The following is an 18,377-nucleotide window of genomic DNA, read 5'->3' as shown; positions in this document are numbered from 1 at the left end:
CACACACACACACACACACACACATAGGTTGATCTTTAAAAATATTCATTTCATCATCCTTTGTTTGAAACCCTACAGTGACTTTCCATTATGCTCAAGAATAAATCCCAAAGCTTGTTGTGGCCTGTAGAGCCACGTGTGACCAATAGCACCCCAGTATCCTGGCACTAAAGCTCCCTCGCTGACGGTAGGTCAGCCACACCAGCCTGCTTTCTACTTGCATGCTTAGCATACTCATACTTACCTGAGGACACTTGCATAAGCCACTCGGTGGGTATTTGTTGACTAGTTCATTTCTATAGTTTCTGGTCTGAAGAGCTCCCCTTCAACACAGCTTCCTTGCAAGTCAATGCGGTGAAAGCCCCCAATCATCCTGTTTTTATTTTCTTATTAGAACTCAACATTATAACTGTGTCATTTTTCACATTGGCATTCTACTATCAACTGATTTGGGGATTCAAGAACACATTCTTCTTTTGAATTGGGGGCAAGGGGAATTGCCCACAGGCTTTGTAATTGTTCTTAAATTGACATTCAAGTACAAATAAGGCATTCACCATAGCTATAAGATATATTTTGTACCAAAAGGAGCCCTACTGCATTAAAAAAGAGAATTCTTCACCTAATTTGTTATTTCACAATTCATTTCAGACAAAATCTATCTGGCAAAGTCGGATCTTTCAGATGTAGTACAATTTGCCCTGAATTCAGCCTGCCCACTATTAGTCCAGCCCTTTCATCACATCACCAGTCCCCATGCTCCATGGTTACCAACGTCAATATTGAGGAGCCCTGGTGGTGAAGTGGTTATACATCGGGTTGCTCACCAGAAGAGCAGTGCGGAACCACCTATGCAAAAAGATGAGGTTTTCTGCTCCCGTAAGAGTTGCCTTCTCAGAGCCCACAGGAGCAGTTCCCCCTGTCCTAGAGGATCGATGTGAGTAGGAATCAACTAAAGGCAGTGAGAGTGAGTGAGTGAGTGAGCGAATTGTCATGTAAAATTCCCTAAGCCAGTCATTATTCTGCACTCTTAATTTCCTTTAAAGGCCAAAGCTATAAGAGGAAGATTGTTTTCCTTTCTTCTTCCATAACAGTAAAATAAGAATATTATGATATGTTTTAATACTATTCTAATGTTTTCATTTTAACATGTTATAATGCTGTCTGACAAATAAAGTTACCAAAAGATGCAACTGTTTATGTCAGCTTCCATTTACCAACTCCCTTAAAAGTAAAACAAGAATGATTTGTAATTTCTGGTCTCACAATACTGTATTGATGTTTTCATTTTTTGTATTTTACAGCGCTAACACACATTAAATAAAGTTCTTTAAAACTACCACTATGTCTGCCAACACTGAGATGTTTGAAAATTTCTTCTAGAAAATAACGTAGTTTTATTATCAAAGTTTCATAATCTGTTGTTTGGTATTTTGAGACATTTTTGTCATGCTGTTACCATTAGGAGACTACCTACCAAGAATTCAGAGCATATTAACTACCCATTTCCATTATCTTTACCTTGTAGAAATTTTATTACATTTATCAAAATTATTTTCTATAACATAAAATAACTAAAAATTTTTAAAATAAAGCCAGATGTAAAACAAAAGTGTCATTGTTACACGGAAAAGATTTTAACTATAATTGATGGACATTGCTTGGATCATTTCTTGAAATTTGTGGACATTATAGATTGCAGAAATATATTGGAGTAGATTACAGAAATACATTGGAATAGATTTGTTGCAATGAGATATAAATGCAAAAATTATCAAATAGTCACATGTGACTCTGTGAATACAGAGCAACAAATACTATGGGTTAGTTGCTGGATTGCTAATCACAAAGTCCGCAGTTCAGACCCACCAAATGTGCCGCAGGAGCAACATGAGACTTGTGTTCCCATGAAGATTCAGTCTCGGAAACCCTCTAGAGCAGTGGTTCTCAACCCCCCTAAAGCCACGACCCTTTAATACAGTTCCTCATGTTGTGGTGACCCCCCCAAACATACAATTATTTTCATTGCTGTGTCATAACTGTAATTTTGCTACTGTTATTAATCAGGCGACCCCTGTGAAAGGGTCATTTGACCCCAAAAGGGGTCACAACCCACAGGTTGAGAACCACTGCTCTAGAGGGTCCATATGAGTTAGACTGCATGATGGCACTGGGGATATTGTGTGAATATCTGTTTGAGGGAGTGAGGGTTTGTTGGAATCATATCGCTGCCTTTAGATCTTATTCTCAGGGAGATAAGGTTAAGCTTGTACAGTGTTGAATAACACAGATTACATCACAAGGCAGCATATCGCTAATTATAAACAGATTATCCTTCTGCACGGAGCATATTTTGTTTAAGGATATTACTTAGGTCCAAAAAAAGGCAGATGCTGATTTCATTGTTGTTGTTCATGTTCTGTTAAGAATACTAGCGTTTACTGTTGTTTTCCTCTTTATTCTGCATTGCCCTCTTTAACCTTTTGTCATATTTTTTTCCCTAATCTTTATGCTTTTAACTTGAGTTACCAAACTGTTGCATAACACAGCTTTTGACAGCCTCCAAACCAGAAGTTGTAGGCAGAAGGCAGGAAAATGAGAATGAAGTTGCTTGGTAGCTTTATTCTCTAGCATCTGTTGAGAATAGTCTTTGAATCTGTTTGTCTAACCATTAGCTATGCACACATTTTTATTTATATGGTACTTCTTATGTAAAAACCCTCAACTAAGAAAAGCTCCAATTTTAAATTATAAAGTAGTTTAAATAACTGTCCGGCTATTTTTTGTTTGGTTTTATATTAGCTGGCAAGAGAAATAGATGAACTTCCATAAGGTGCTTTAAAAGAACACACTAATTATTGGCATTGATCACCAAGACATCATCTATATTCTTGAATGTTCTTGCTGTTAATTCCTAGTTGGGAAATTAAATAGCATGTGTAGCATTTAATTACATTTTCCCTACTGTGAGTTTCTTAATTTAGCATTCATTTTACTGATCATGTCTAAAAATCTATTTTTTGTCCACTCTAAGCTATAGTGATAACTATTTTATTAGGCTTAACATAATGAATCTTTTCTAATTACTCTCATGTAATGTAAATATGGAGAAGACCTATAGTAGGATCTACTGACGTGAGTGATAAGATACTAATGTGTTTTATCTACCAGTCAGACAAAGTACACTTTATTTTATAAAAGTTTGATGAGATTTAATTTCTTAGCTAAGTCACTCAAGACACAAGAGCAGAAATGGTTCTCCAAGTGTCGGAATAAAAGTTTAACTGAGGTGCAATTGAAAGTATGACCACCACCCACAATTAAATAAATTAAACAGTGTGATGTTAAATTCTGACAGTAAAGAGAGGAAGCTCCTCAACAAGATGGATTGCCCCTGCGGCTGTAACACTGGGCTCAGACATAAGAACAAGTGTGTGCTGGGCATGGGAGCAGGCAGGGTTGACCGGAAGGCTGCTGTGAGTCAGCACCCACTCAGGGGCACCTAATCATACCACCACCCCAATCCTGGCACCAAGCCACAAATCAACCATGGCATGTGTCCTGTAGGTTTTGGTGTTTCCATAGCACAGTGCCAGCCACACAGTAGCACTCGATAAATTGTGGTTCACTGTGACGCACAGTCTTCCTTGCTGAACTTATTCCCAGAGCATATACCCCAAATGCTGATTTTTTTAACTTGCTGAAAAGACTTGTTTAATATTATCTTTTCATACATTAGCATTTTTGCCAAAAACCTTGCATTTGTTTTTGGCATAATTGATACTAAACAGTTCTTTCCAAAAGCAATTGCTTCATAGCTGAAGCTATGTTCTCTCCAGCACTGGTCTCAGCCTTTAGCTTTCATGACTCAGTAAAGGTTTTTCCTGATTAATGAGAATTGGACTTAGTTTGGCCTTTTTTTTAAAGGATTTTTAAAAAACATTTTTAGTGAAAAATATCCCAACCAGCTGCCATCAACATTACACTTTTAAAGAGAGAGATGAGCTCACCATCAAGAATATGGAAAGGCCATATTTTTTAATGAAAATGAAACCAAACTTATTGACATCAGATCAATTCTGACCTAAAACGATCTTGCAGGAGAGGGTACGACAGTTCAAGGGACTCAGACGACAAGTCTTCACTGGATGGAGGAGTTAAGTGAAGTGACCAGCCTCCTCTTTCGTGCAGGGACTGTTCAGTGGAACGGCTGATCTCTCAGTTCGCAGCCCGGCACTGACCCACTGACCCACCAGGATGTCTTTTAAGTTGAATAAAACTTAGCCCTCAGAAAAACTGACCACCTTGTCTTTATTTTCCTGGTTTCACCATGTCCTAAATCTTAGAAATCACAACTTTAGAGAATGTCAAGTTTGTGATAATAAACCATTTGGTCTGGATGGAGGAGGAGGATTTTCTTAAATCAGCTCTAAGAAGGCATGTGTGGTCACATTGAAATATGGAATTTTATGAGTGAAGTAGTAGTTAGAGGCAGAAGCCAGTGACCCAAACTTTTCACTCTTGCTTTTTCTATTATTTAGTGAATCACACATGTAGTAAACACCTCAGTTTCTAGGCACTGCCCTAAACTTTGAGATGGCACTGCTGCATCAAGCAGGGTTCAGTCCCTAAGGATCATAGACTCTATTAGGAAGGAGAGCGCCTAGTCTGTCATCAATGAATTAGCTCAACAAACTGTAGAATGGAATTTGAGGAATGATTAAAAGTCCTGGGGTCCACACTGACCTCATAGAACTTGATTTCATAGAGGTTCCTTAGATCTATATGATGAAAGACAAATAGATGAATGTTGTTGTTGTTTATGTTGTTAAGGTGCCGTCTAGTTGGTTCCAAGTCTTAGTGACCCTGTATACAGGAGAACAACACATGTCAGTTGTGCACCATCCTCTCAATTGTTTTTATATTCCGGCTCACCGTTACAGCCACGGTGTCAGTCCATCTCCAGGGCCTTCCGCTTCCTTTCTTTCCTTTTCTTTTTTTTTGCCACCGGTCTACCAAGCTTGCTGTCCTTTTCCAGGGATGAGTGTCTCCTGATAAAATGTCCACAGAGCCTGTAATGAAGTCTTTCCATTCTGGCCTCTAAGGGGCATTCTGGCTGTACTTCTTCCAAGGCCGGTTTGTTTGTTCTTTTCACAGTCTGTGGTACTTTCAATGGATGAACAAACACAGCCAAATAGCCATTTACTCTTGATATCTTATGTCTTGAAATAATAGTATGTGTTAAACTCTTACCATAATACAATTGATCTAAACCCTAACGTCAAAGGCAGAGGTAGTTTTGAAAGGTTCCTGGCACACTAACTGCAGCAAAGTATCCTTTTGGAGGCTGCGGTGTACCATGTTTCTAATGCGTCCTGAAGTTTATTATGAAAGTGACTGGATGTCGCCATCTGTAGCTGCTCACCCCGTTTCCAGGAGCTTGCTCTCTAACAGGTGCATTTGACAAAACCCAAGAATTCTAAGGCTACCAAATGTAGTAGGCCCATACTGGCAAGAGAAATCATTCTGTTAACAGGAGGCATTTATACGGGCATTCCCAAACCCACCCTTGTTATCAGCCTGGAGAATTAAACTAACATTCCAACTAGGATCTGTGTTAACAGTTTTGTCTGAAAACAGTTCAGGTTCACAAGGAACCCGATATAGTGCTCTACTGTTTCTAGTAGCAAGAAGTAAAGAAGTTACCATCAATAAAAAATAACTAAAAATCAACAAGTTAGCTTCTGTGTTCATCAGTGTGTGTATGTAGGTACATATTAATAAATTAGATTATGTATCTACTAATCAGAATGTTGTTGTCCTTAACAGCAATGATGATGTTCATTGATTTACATGAAAAAAATGTGAGTTTAAAGCAGCATGTAAATTATGACCCATCTTTTAAAATAAATAATGTAAGTATGTGTGTACATGCACATTCTGAATAGACCAAAATGCTTTCTTCTCGGTCTGCAGCCTTTTCGAAGCTTTCCCCTGACCCTTATCATCACGCTCACTCTCACGGCCCTCAGTGAGTCCTGACTGATGAGAACCCTGCCGGATGGGGCAAGGCTGCCCCTGTGGGCTTCTGAGGTTGTAATAGATTTTCCCACTTTACCCAATAACTGGACATTAAACTCACCTGCAGTCTCTTGATATTGGCTGACAAGAGTGTTTTCCGGAAAGAGAGCCTTAGTAGTATCTTTAGACCTCAAAAGTAGCATCTTTAGACCTGGTGGCATTATGGGACAAACATTAAATTGATAACCACAAGGAAGGCAGTTGTCGGCTCCCATCAAAATTTACAGCCTCAGACACCCTAAAGAGCAGTTCTACTTTGTCCAGTAGGAGCACTGTGAGTCAAAATCTACTTGGTGCCCGTGGGTTTGGTTTTAGGTTTGGTTTTGGACCTCAAGAAATGGCTGTTTTGGAAGTAGATGGGGATCTTCACCATTGGTCTTCTAAACACATCCCCCTTTCCAATCCAAGATAGTCAAATACAAAGATAGCAGTATGGAGCATCAAAATAAACTAAGAATTCAATTTTAACTCAAACATAACTACCTATGAAATGGCTCAAGACATGGTTAATATTATAATATCATTTTAATCTTTAGTTAAGTTTAAGAGAGTGAAATTCTTGGTAGTTTCAACTCACATTTTGTTCATAAGTAATATGAATTAAAATTAATCCAATCAATAGGTTGCCTATTACTAGAAATCTTTTTAGTAGAAGGCCCCTGGGAAAGCAGTCAGATGTTCTGTGGATGAGGTTCAGTAGGATCTTGTCTGATCTTGAGTAACAATCCCCTGGAATAATTATCCCCAATTGTTGGTGAGGTCTTAAGATGGAGTACAAAGTCAGCACTGTGCATATATCTCAGAAAAGAAGCATCTGTTGTTAGTGAAGTTCAAGTTGCTTAATCTCTAAATCAAGTAGCTTTGGGAATGTGATGGAATGAAACAGATATTCAAGAATTGTCTACTTATTCCTAGTTCATGCCATAATCTAACAATAATATTGAGTTATCTATTCTTTTGCACTAAGTAACCCAGTGTGATCCTCTATTTGGATACAGCTGCTCCTCTATTTGAGTATAGTTTTACAAGAATACGGAGGCGTGGGAATTTTTCTCTTCTAACACCTAAGGAGCAAATGATATGCTAGGCTGTGTGTGGTAATAATCTCTTTTAGAAGGATTAATAAATACAGTATTCATCCTAAGGAGTTGGGGCTGATGACGCCCCATATGTCCAATTCTCCTATGATGCTATTCATTTTGACCCCACTCCTTCCTTCAGTATATTCCCTCACATTCCTGGGTTCTGTAACTTCGCACAGAAATTTGAAAATGCTTAAAGAAGTTTCTTATCTGATGGTGGGTGCAGTTCAGTCCAAAATCTGAGCATCAGGCAAGGGTAAGCCAGAAGCAGGGCCAAAACTCACTGTACTCCTGGCTCTTGCCCTCCTTCTCAGAGGGCTTGTTTTTGTTCGCTTTTTTTAATTTTTATTTTTTAAGATCATTTTATTGGGGACTCTTACAGCTCTTATAATAATCCATACATCAATTGTTTCCAGCATATTTGTACATATGTTGCCATCATTATTTTCTAAACATTTACATTCTTTTTGAGCCCTGGGTATCAGCTCTTCTTTTTAACCTCCCTCTGACCCTACGGCCCTCATGACCCCTTGATAAATTATTATAAATTTCATATCTTACACCAACCACTGTCTCCCTTCCCCATGGTTTCTTCCCACCTTCCCCTATACCCTCCTGGTATGCTACTCCCATTTCTGTTCCTGAGGGGTTTATCTGACTTGGATTCCATGTATGTGAGCTCTTATCTGTACCTGTGCACATGCTCTGGCCTAGCCCACAGTGGAAGGCAGGATTGGGATCATGATAGTGGGGAGTGAGGAAGCCTCAAGGAGTGAGAAGAATATTGTGTTTTTCATGTGTGATATATTTCACCCTGTTTGAATCATCCCTTCCTTATGACCCTTCTATGAGGGGATGTCCCATTGACTACAGATGGATTTGGGATCTCTGCTCCAACTCCCCTCATCCGCAATAATATATTTTTTGTTTGTTTGGGGTCTTCTGATGTCTGATACCTGATCCCGTCAACACCTCATGATTGCACAGGCTGGTGTGCTTCTTCCATGTGGACTTGCTTTTCTGTTAGATGGCTGCTTATTTAGGTTCAAGCCTTTAAGACCACAGATACTATATCTTTTGATAGTCGCGCTCCATCAGCTTTCTTCACCACATTTGCTTGTGCACCAGTTTTGTCTTCATCCAATGTGCCGAGGGTGAGCATCACAGAGTGCCACGTTGTTAAACCAGTGTTCTTGCATTGAGGGAGGACTTGAGCCAAAGGGCCAAAGTCCATCCACTTCCTCAACGTATTACCATATAAATATATGTACCTATGCCAATACCTCTATTTTTATGAACTAATATATTTACATAAATGCACACCAATGTTTTTACCTCTATCCATAGCTTTGTTTAGCAGATCTTTCCTCTGTTTCTTTTGACCTTCCTCCTTTCCCACCCATCACACTCACATTTCTTTTGCCTCTTAGTAATTCCTCTCAGCCAGATTGCCGTTGCTCTAACACCCCCAGGATCTCTACGTCCTCCTTGTTGTTGATTTTAATTCCCTAGTTGTTCCCCTGTCTATGGCATTGTTTATTCACCACTCTCTTCTCCTGCCTCCTCCTTCCCCCAAGTCCCTCCAGAACCATCTATCCCACTGCTTTCTCCTCAGGCTTGCTTCCCATGCCTATCTTATATAGGTAGGCAAACCAACAATAACATAGACAATACAAAATGAAAACAAAAAGTTGAATAAAAAGAGAAAAATATAGAAAAAATATATATATAAAGAAAAATAATAACAACGATAAAAAAAACACAACTAAACATATATAGGCTGAGGAGCGGGGCCCGCCCGCCATGCCCACATGGAAGCAAACCAAGAAGGAAAAGGAGAGTGAGGTTCTAGACCCCATATCAGCACACTGAACCCTAAGGATGACATCCCTGCACAGAGCTGCTAAGACACAGGGCCGACAGCAGCTCAAGTCGTGATGACCCCACGATGCAGCGTACTGTGACAGAGGACAATACCGGGGACACATCCTGGGGAGTGAGTCCAGTCAGAACCCCCCACAGCAGGGCAAGCCATAACAGGAACAAAGCAAAGCCACAGAGCCCCTGAGGAGCACCCAAAATAGACTTCAGGCTAGGAGGGGCAGTTCCCAGAACCCCCCAGGACCAGTGGGGAGATAGTCATAAAGGTCAGTGGACAGACCTGGAATGGAATTATCTATGCTTTTTTTGGTTGGGGGGTGTGGCATTGCTACTTATTATTTTATATATGTATATTTGCTAGAGGGCTTATTTTATATGGAGCAGGATGGATTGCAGTGAATTCTGTTCACAGTTACTTACCCGGTGAATCCTACCACTATCTTCCCCATCCCAAACCCATGAAGACAGGGGTCATTTGGTGGGCACTACATTGAATATCAATAGTACAATCAACTTAACATATAACCCTTCAGCATTTTAACATACCCAAATATAACCATCTACCCCTGGACTGTGTCTTAATCATGCAAGTCTGACCTGGGGCTTCTGAGAGGATGGTTACAGTAGACATTGGCCATCTACTAATCTTAATCCACCAGACTCCCCCCACCCCACCCCCTCAGGCCAATTTTTCTCCTCTCAGCTGCAGCATCTTTCCTTAATCCATCACAAGTAACAGTAGCCAAAATAACCATTAAGCAAAAAGTGTCGCCTGATTCACATCTCCCTCTAAAATAGGTCTTAATTCCGTCTTATTCCTGTTCATTAGCAGATAATGCCCACCCAAAATGGGACTATAGTCACAGGCATATAAAGTCCAGAATTATAGAACATAAGGAATTATGGTCGGAAGAGCCATGTTAATTGATTCTAACTCACTATGAACGTGAAGGAACTTTCTTTACTGATAAGCTAATCAGAAGTTACTCAGGCAAGAATCCTCAAGAAAATTAGGAATTGATTTATTTCTCATTTTATACAGAACAGCAAGCATAAGGGAAGACTAACTGGGAAGCTAAGCAAGACTTTAAAATTATTTAGTTTTTGTTCCATATTTTTTATCTGTTGCATTTGATTACAGTAGGTAGTCAGACCTTATGAAGGAGCTTCAGAAAGTTTGTGGGAAAATTCCATTATCTTTTCATTCTATTTTCCGACAAAATTTTGGAAGCCCCCTTATATTTATTAACCACTCACATTATGTCTAGGTGGCTACTGTAATGTATAACTGTTGGTACCTCAATTTAAGTTTACTTTGAAAGGACACGCCTTCAAACCAGAATTCCCTTCATCTACTTGAGTCATTACAGACTCTAGGGCCGTGGTTCTCAACCTTCCTCATGCCGTGACCCTTTAGTACAGTTCTTCGTGTTGTGATGATGCTCAACCATAAAATTATTTTCGTTGCTACATAACTGTCATTTTGCTACTGTTATGGATCATAATGTAAATACCTGATATGCAGGATGTATTTTCATTGTTACAAATCGAACATAATTAAAACATAGTGATTAATCACAAAAACAATATGTAATTATATATTGTGAAATATTGATTTCTAATGACAAATAAATGAAATTTTGTCTTGAAGCATGGTGTAGCATGGGTAACAGTCTTCACGCAGGGTACTCATATGTGGGGAAACCTGCCTGGAGACAGGTAGAGGAGCGGTGTCTCAGTTCCTAAAACCATTGTAAACATGTATTTTCTGATGGTCTTAGGCCACCTGGTGAAAGAGTCCTTGGACCCCCCCAAAGGGGTCGCGACCCACTGGGTGAGAACCACTGATCCAAGGAAAGACATAATCTCCCAGAGGACTCCGGTATGATTCTGGTTCAAATAGCATCATTAACACCACAATTGCTTCCTGTTAACTATTCCCAAGAGAGAGAAGGCAAAGCCCACAGCATATTAGAACTATGGGGTCAGTAAAATATTATACCTTCTTCTTTGTGAGTAATAACGCAGAAATATATTACCACTGCTAACAGACTACATTCAGATTATTGTAATTAAAACAACAAAATAAAATTCCATTTCTTCAAAGGAATCATGGGGGACAACCTCTATAAAGAACTCATTGCAGTTACTGAAAGTATTGATTTTTGTGGTTACATGCTTTATTTTTTTAAAGTATGATCTTTGCAGAGTCTGAAAATTTAACTTAAAATCAAAATCATAGATTAAATGATACCCTGATTTAAAATGGAAGAACTGGGGCTTGGAATAAACAAATAATTGAAATCAGAGTGGTACAAAAGTTAAAAATTCTCTTCCAGGAATCTTTGAAGCAAACACTTGGCAGCTTCCCAGATCATGTTAATTGCCTTTTTGATTATACATTTCCATGTGTGCTGACTTGTCCTTTTGGCTTAAAATGTAGTGATTATAAAGAGACTGGGAATATTTAAATATGCTTCTCTTTCATGCTTGTCTTATGGAACTAATCATTTCTGAACATAAACTATTATTTTGTCTTGAAAATATTTTCTAATGTATTTTTAGTGTTTGTAAAATAGGCCACATCATACCACAATTACCTTTAACATACATAATAAAGGGAATTAAAGTTATAGGCCTTTTCCATCTCCCCTACCCCACAGATAAGATTCACTCAAGTGCCTACCATTTGGTAACGGGGGTACCCAGGGCACCTAACCTCAGGGCAAGGGAACAGAACACTTCCTGGGTTCATTCCCTTTGTCACAAACCCACCATTTAATGCCAAATGCCTACTTTCCGTATATTGACATTAGAAATTATGTTTATTCCTCAGTGAATTCATAATTTGAAGACATAAAAAGATCATTTTGTTCTTCCTCATTTTGTGAGAGACCAAGAAGAGTTGGTTATGACTCAGGACAAGTTTGTTATACAATAAAGGACACAGCCATTTCCCACAACAACAAACACACTTGGAGCAATGATAATGGGGGAAAGCCTGGTCCCTGGTAGTAACTCAGTCTGCAGGCCTTCCCAGCTTGGTCTAGGTCAAGGCAAGTGACCTTCTTTAGCATCTGGATGCAGTGCTCTTTCTCACTTCCTGAGCCCCTTTCTGCCTGTATTTAAACGACTGTGGAACCATTGATCGTTTTACTGAAATGCATTCATTGTTAAAAGAATGTTAATAATAATCATCTTTATTAAACATTCCATGTATTCTCAACCCAGCTTTCTTTCTATTAGCATGGCATATCTTTTGCTAGTGTTTTTTATGTTCTTGCTCCCTGTATAATTAAGTAGTGATTGAAAGAGTGCTATTTTCTACCCACCAGACTGTGTATAAGGAGGAAGGGCAAAGAATATAACCCATTTTAAATTTTGATATCTTTATCATATACAATTTTATTTAGTACATCTCTGGTTTTCTCTTGATTAATCATATCCAGGGCAAAGAACAAATGCATGGATAATGAAAAAGTAACTTGTATATTAGTTTCTAATATTAGTTCTAATATTAATAACCTATAAATACTTTTTCTCTAACTACTCTCACTGCTTACCTTTTACATCTGATTATAAAGTCGAGCATGTAATGTCCCCCAAACCAAGGACCACTTCCCTGGAGATCTGGGAAGCCTCATTGGCTTCCTCAGCCTCCCTCCTTCAACTGCCTCCTTCAACCGAAGGATGAAGTCATTGTACATTCCTTGCCAGGTTCTATTTTGTGTTGTAGCCTTACTTAGTAGTTTCTCTGTTGTTGTTTTAGGTGCGGTCAAATTATTTCTAACTCATAACGACCCTGTGTACAATAGAGCAAAACACTGTCCAGTTTGGTTCCATCTTCACAGTTGTTATTTTATATGAGTCCATTATTACAGCCACTGTTCCCATCCATCTCTTTGAAGGTCTTCCTCTGTTTGACTCCCCTCTACTTTACCAAGCACGGTGACCTTCTCCAGGGACTTGTCTCTCCTGATGACATGCCCAAAGTACATGAGTGCAAGTCTTACCATCCTCACTTCCATGGAACATGCTGGCTGTACTTCTTCCAAGACAGATTTGCTTGTTCTTCTAGTAATCCTTGATACTTTCGATATTCTTCACCAGCACAATAATGCACTGATTCTTCTTCAGTCTTATTCAATGTTCAGACCTAATTCAACATTCAATTTTACATGCCTATGAAGCAATTGAAAATACTAGGACTTGGGTCAGAAGCACCTTCGTCCTCAAAGTGACATACTTTCTCTTAAACACTTTAAAGAGGTTTGATGAGCAGATTTGTCCAGTGTAGCACATCATATGATGTCTTGACTGCTGCTTCCATGTGCACTGATTGTTCATCGAAGCAAGATGAAATCCTTGACAGCTTCAATCTTTTGTTATCTATTGTTATCATGATGTTCCCTATTGATCCAGTTGTAAGGATTTTAGTTTTCTTTATATTGAGTTGCATGCAATGCACACTGAAGGCTAGTCTTTTATTTTGTCTAAAATATGGTTTTGTTTAATAGGCCTACTGATTGATGAGTGGAGTGAAAAAATAATGTGTCATAGCAAATTTATGGCCAATTATTTTGTGAATTTACCATATGTTAATATAACATGAAAGTAGCTGTTCATCCTGTTTGGATAATGGAATATTCCTTTGCTCTAAGCTAATCATTAAAGTAAAAACATTTCGCAGTCTCAGATTTGAATATACTTAGGATATTTTCTTAAATAAATGAATTTACCTTTTATTTCTATTTATCTACTTTTTGGAATGAAGTCTAGAGTTTGTTCCAAAGAGTAGGAAGGAATAGACTGAGACTAGCTTAAATTGTCAGATATATTATTCTCCTACCCCTGACCCCAACCCCATCTCTTCTGCAGCAACCCCCATCAGTCTGGCCTCAGAGGCAGGGGAAGGGCTAACAAGGTTACCCAGAGTTAGAATGGCATAAGGCCGAGAGAGAGTGTTGGGAAATCTAACTCATTCACTGCTATCAAGTCAATGCCAATTCATAGCAACCCTGTAGAGCCGCGAAGAACCTGGCTTGTGAGTTTCCAAGACTGAAACGCTTTACTGGAGTAGAAAACCTCATCTTTCTCCCACAGACCAGCTGATGGTTTCGAACAGCTGACCTTGTAGTTAGCAGCCCAACATGTACCTACCTGCTATACCACAGGGCTCCTCTGTTATGAATGGATGATGGTATGAGTGAATGCCATATTAAGGATAAGTTGACACTAGGTCTTGGAGATGTGTGGACATCTCACTTTCTTCTCATTCCATTTAAATGCTGAGCCCCATTTAAATGCTGCTTTTGGTATCTCCTGGATTTCCTTATCCCAGCTTATCCTTAATACAGCTTCTATCACACCACTGTCCTTCATCCTGTTCAGAAGCTGCCTGACTAGCCCTTCTGTCCCTGTGTTCCTGCTGTGCCCAGATTCTCCCTCTCACCTTTCTTTCCTCCTTCATACTTTTTCTGCAAGACTTATCTCAGCAGTCTCCTCTTTGTGGAAGACTTTCTGTGACCTCCATGTTAAACCACATGTTCTGTCTCTAGATGTACAAAGAACTCTTCACAAATCGATCTTGACTTTTCCCATGTCTACCATAATTATTTATAGCTCCATCTTTCTTTGCCATTACACTGTAAGTTCTTTGAGAGCAGAATGATTTATTCATTATATCCATCTTTGTAACCTAGTACCATGCATCATCCATGGCAAATCGTAGGCATGCAATAAATATTCTGCTAAGCTAAAACCAAAATGTGGATTTTTAATGCTCTTTAAAGGAATCTATTGGTAAAAAGAATCATTAATACCTTTCTTTAATTGAATTATCCCACATGTCTCAAAGTTTTGAGTGGCTCTCCAGAAATAAACTTTGCTGAAGAATATGTCTATGTTTAGGTCTAACTGTTTTAAAAAGCATTTCTCCAAGATGAGCAGGGCATGATCAATAACATTTGAAACTCATGCCTTCAATCCCTATCAGAATTTAATTACAAGCAAGATCTGATTACAAGTATCTAGCTGATATGCAACCCAAAGTTACAAATCAATTCATATAAAGCCTATTATATTAAAAACTTAAGGTACCTACAGTGGCTTGTAATAACAGATGGTCACTACTTTATGACACCTATCAAAATGTTATTACTATTATTATTGTATTGTTATGGGTGTTCTATATCTATATCTCATTAATTTCATTCTATGTGTAGAAAGGTACACTATATAATATGTATTAAGAGAAACAGTTGGCGGACACTAGATATTAACTGTGCCTTACTACTCTGACTTAGGTATGAACTCAACTAAAGACAGACTTAGAAACTTGACTCATCCATAACACAGGGACTACCTGTATATGATTTTTTTTGGAGATTTTTAAAGTGTAAATAAAATATGTCCAGAATGAGTGAATACCATGTAAAATATACTCTTTGAGTGTATCTACTTATGTCAGATAGTATGTAAGAAAGGAAATTCATAAGGTGGCTGGAGAGGATCCGGAGAGCAATAGAGTGATAAGTTTATAACTATAAAGGGTCTTTAAAATTGATCAGAATCCAAGTAAAATTCTGTGTATAATGGGAATATGTTAAATTCCATGGAGTTGTATGGCTGACATTAAAATATTGAAGGGATTTTTGTAGGATTTAGTGTTTTTGGTCTGATCTTGCTTTATATTCTACTTGGATTTGTTGTACATCTTCACATTTCATGAGTTCCTTCAAAAATATTTGCCTGTTTATCAATAATGGAGACCCACCCGCTAACTTCTTTGGAGAAATGAGTCAAAGCCTGTAATTCCTGTGTGTCACAAAGCAGAACTGCTTCCTGGGGTTTCCTCGGCTGTCGTCCTCATGAAAGCAGATCACTAGGCCTTTCCTACTGCTGGGTTGGTTTGAACCATCAACGTTTAGGATTAACCATTGTAAAGAGTGGAATTCTTCTAACCTATAACTCTTCAATGTCTTCTCTTCTTCAGTGGGATTGGAAGAAACTGGCCCTGGGCCTCAGGAGGCAGCAGCATTCTGGCAGAGTTTGGAACCCTGCATCTGGAGTTTATGCACTTGAGCTACTTATCAGGAAATCCAGTGTTTGCTGAAAAGGTGAGAATCCCAGTACGCTTTGCACAGGAGTACTGCTGGGTGTGGAAAAGACATGTAGGTGTACACCATAATATAGGAAGTTCACACAGCTTTCATTTCACTACACACTTGTAAACCCGTCTTCTTTCCAGGGCACCGTTCTAATTGAGAATGAGAGGACCCGACTTCTCGCTATACCTCAAGCAGGTCTCTCTCTATCTCTTCTAATGTTCTCCGCAAGTGAAAATGGATAGTGCATTGTGGACTCCATACGTTTATTAAAGACCTTGCTGCGCAAAGTACCATACAAATGAGAGGTGGCAACTGAGTCCGTTTCTAGTTTTTCAGAAGCAAACACATAGATATCCGGGTAAATTCATATTCAGCCCCACCAGCACTACTCTGCCCTTCAGCTCTCACTCTGCTTTTTCTGTTCCCTTTACAGCAGAGGGTTTTGAAAGAATTCCCTCTGCTGTTTTCCCTTCCCTTTCCCTTTCCCTCTCCCTTGAATCCTGTCCCACTGGACCTTGCTTCCAGCCACACCTGTCACGGTGGACGTGATCACTTTGCCAAATCTGCTAATCCTCTCTCAGCTTTCATCTTCCTTGCCCTCTTACCATGGACCCAGTTGGTCACTTCTTCCTTCATGAATCGTTCCCTTCACTTTAAATCAGGTGTACAGTACAATATTGCCTCCTTCCTCCGTCTCCTTTGCTGGATTGCCAAACCGTAGAACTCAAACTTGGACCTCTTATGTTATGTTCTTTCCCTGTGTCATTTCATCTAGGCCCACGACTTTAAAAACCATCTCCTCCTGATCAACTCCATATTTATAATTCCAGGCCCAACCTTTCTTTCCCTTGAACTCCAAATTCAGTAATCAGCGACCTTGACTGCATTTCCTCCAACTCGTCTAACAGAAAATGACCACATAAAATGCCTCAAAGCCAACTCTGGGGCTTAATTATACCCTAGTCTTAACTATCTTGATAAACAGCAACTTGCTCAGTGACTCACAGCAAATATTCGAAGTGTTTTTCCTTTTCTTGAGGTAAAGCTCACAGCCATTCCATCTGGAAACAGTCCATATGTCACTGTCCTGTCATCTCTGCTCTAACTCTCAATCTCTGCTCCCCTCAACCTCTGTACTGGCCACCTGACTGCTGTGTTCCTCTGGGTAGACTAGAAAAACAAATCCACAGAAATTCATGTATGTATAAGACAGAGTTTTATATAAAGGGTATGTGTACATTCAGAAAGCAGCCCAACCCAGTCCAGTCCAAGCCCATAAATCCAACATTAGCCCATATGTCCAACACCGATCTGCAAAACCCTCCTCAAGCTCAAAGAACACACACAGTGACACTGACTGCAGGAGGAAAGCCGAATCAGTGAGCGTGTAAGCATCTCATCACTGGCTGGGGTCTCCACACAGCTGCTCCAGCACCCAGGGCTGCATCAGGGTAGGTCAGTGTGACTTCTCCTTAGGGATGCCTCGCAGGAAGTGAGCCTTGTCAGCTGAAGCAGGGAACTGGCTAAGGCAGCTGCATCCTGGTCTGACCATCAGATAACAAGGGACCAGACAGGCGAGGCTCACCGAGCCATTTATCTCTCCACCCTTCAAGTAATCCCACATGTGTTCATCGGCTAGGGTGGCACAATAAACCTTAACTATCATACTGCTGCTTCCAACATTGCCCCTTCAGATGCACCTAGATTTTAAAAACACAAGTCTTCAGTGACTCTTCGTCACATGCAGAGTAAAATAAGTCCTCGTTGTTGTAACAAAAATCTTCCCATGAAATGGACATGCCACCTCTGTTTCCTGCTTTCTGACACTCACTGCTTTCCTTCCTCAGCTCCACCTTCAGTGGTCTTGCCAGGTGCACACAGGGCGCTTGGTCCTCTCAGTGTCAGTGCGGCATGTGTCCTGTCTTCCTTTACAGCACATCAGCCCTCTTAACTGATTCAGGGCAGCCTTCACTCACCACCCTCGGTGCCACCACTCTTTTTGTTTCTGTTCATAGCATTAATCGTTTCCTGACCTTATGGGTAGAGCATACTGCTATTATCTATATCATCCCACTAGAAGGCACATTTACAGAGAGTGGAGACTTTTTTATGCACTGACATATTCCTGTTTCCTAGAACATCAACTGGAATACGGTACATACTCAGCCCATCAATTATTAGATGATATTTACATACTATTGTTATTTTTGTAATGGTAATGAAC

The 18,377-nt window shown here is 39.6% G+C and overlaps 1 protein-coding gene across 1 annotated transcript in view; it reads left to right on the top strand.

The window, feature by feature from the left end:
* MAN1A1 (mannosidase alpha class 1A member 1) overlaps window positions 1-18,377 on the top strand; it is a 156,502-nt gene that overhangs the window by 109,596 nt on the left and 28,529 nt on the right. The window contains exon 5 of the mRNA XM_030886777.2: window positions 16,039-16,162. Coding sequence (XP_030742637.1) covers window positions 16,039-16,162 — 124 coding nt within the window. The remainder of the gene's footprint in view (window positions 1-16,038; window positions 16,163-18,377) is intronic.

The sequence above is a fragment of the Echinops telfairi genome, unplaced genomic scaffold (assembly GCF_000313985.2).
Source record: "Echinops telfairi isolate 266 unplaced genomic scaffold, ASM31398v2 ScPeMD7_3533;HRSCAF=4204_0, whole genome shotgun sequence".
Classification (NCBI taxonomy): Eukaryota; Metazoa; Chordata; class Mammalia; order Afrosoricida; family Tenrecidae; genus Echinops; species Echinops telfairi.
This window is presented reverse-complemented; position numbering and strand designations above follow the sequence as displayed.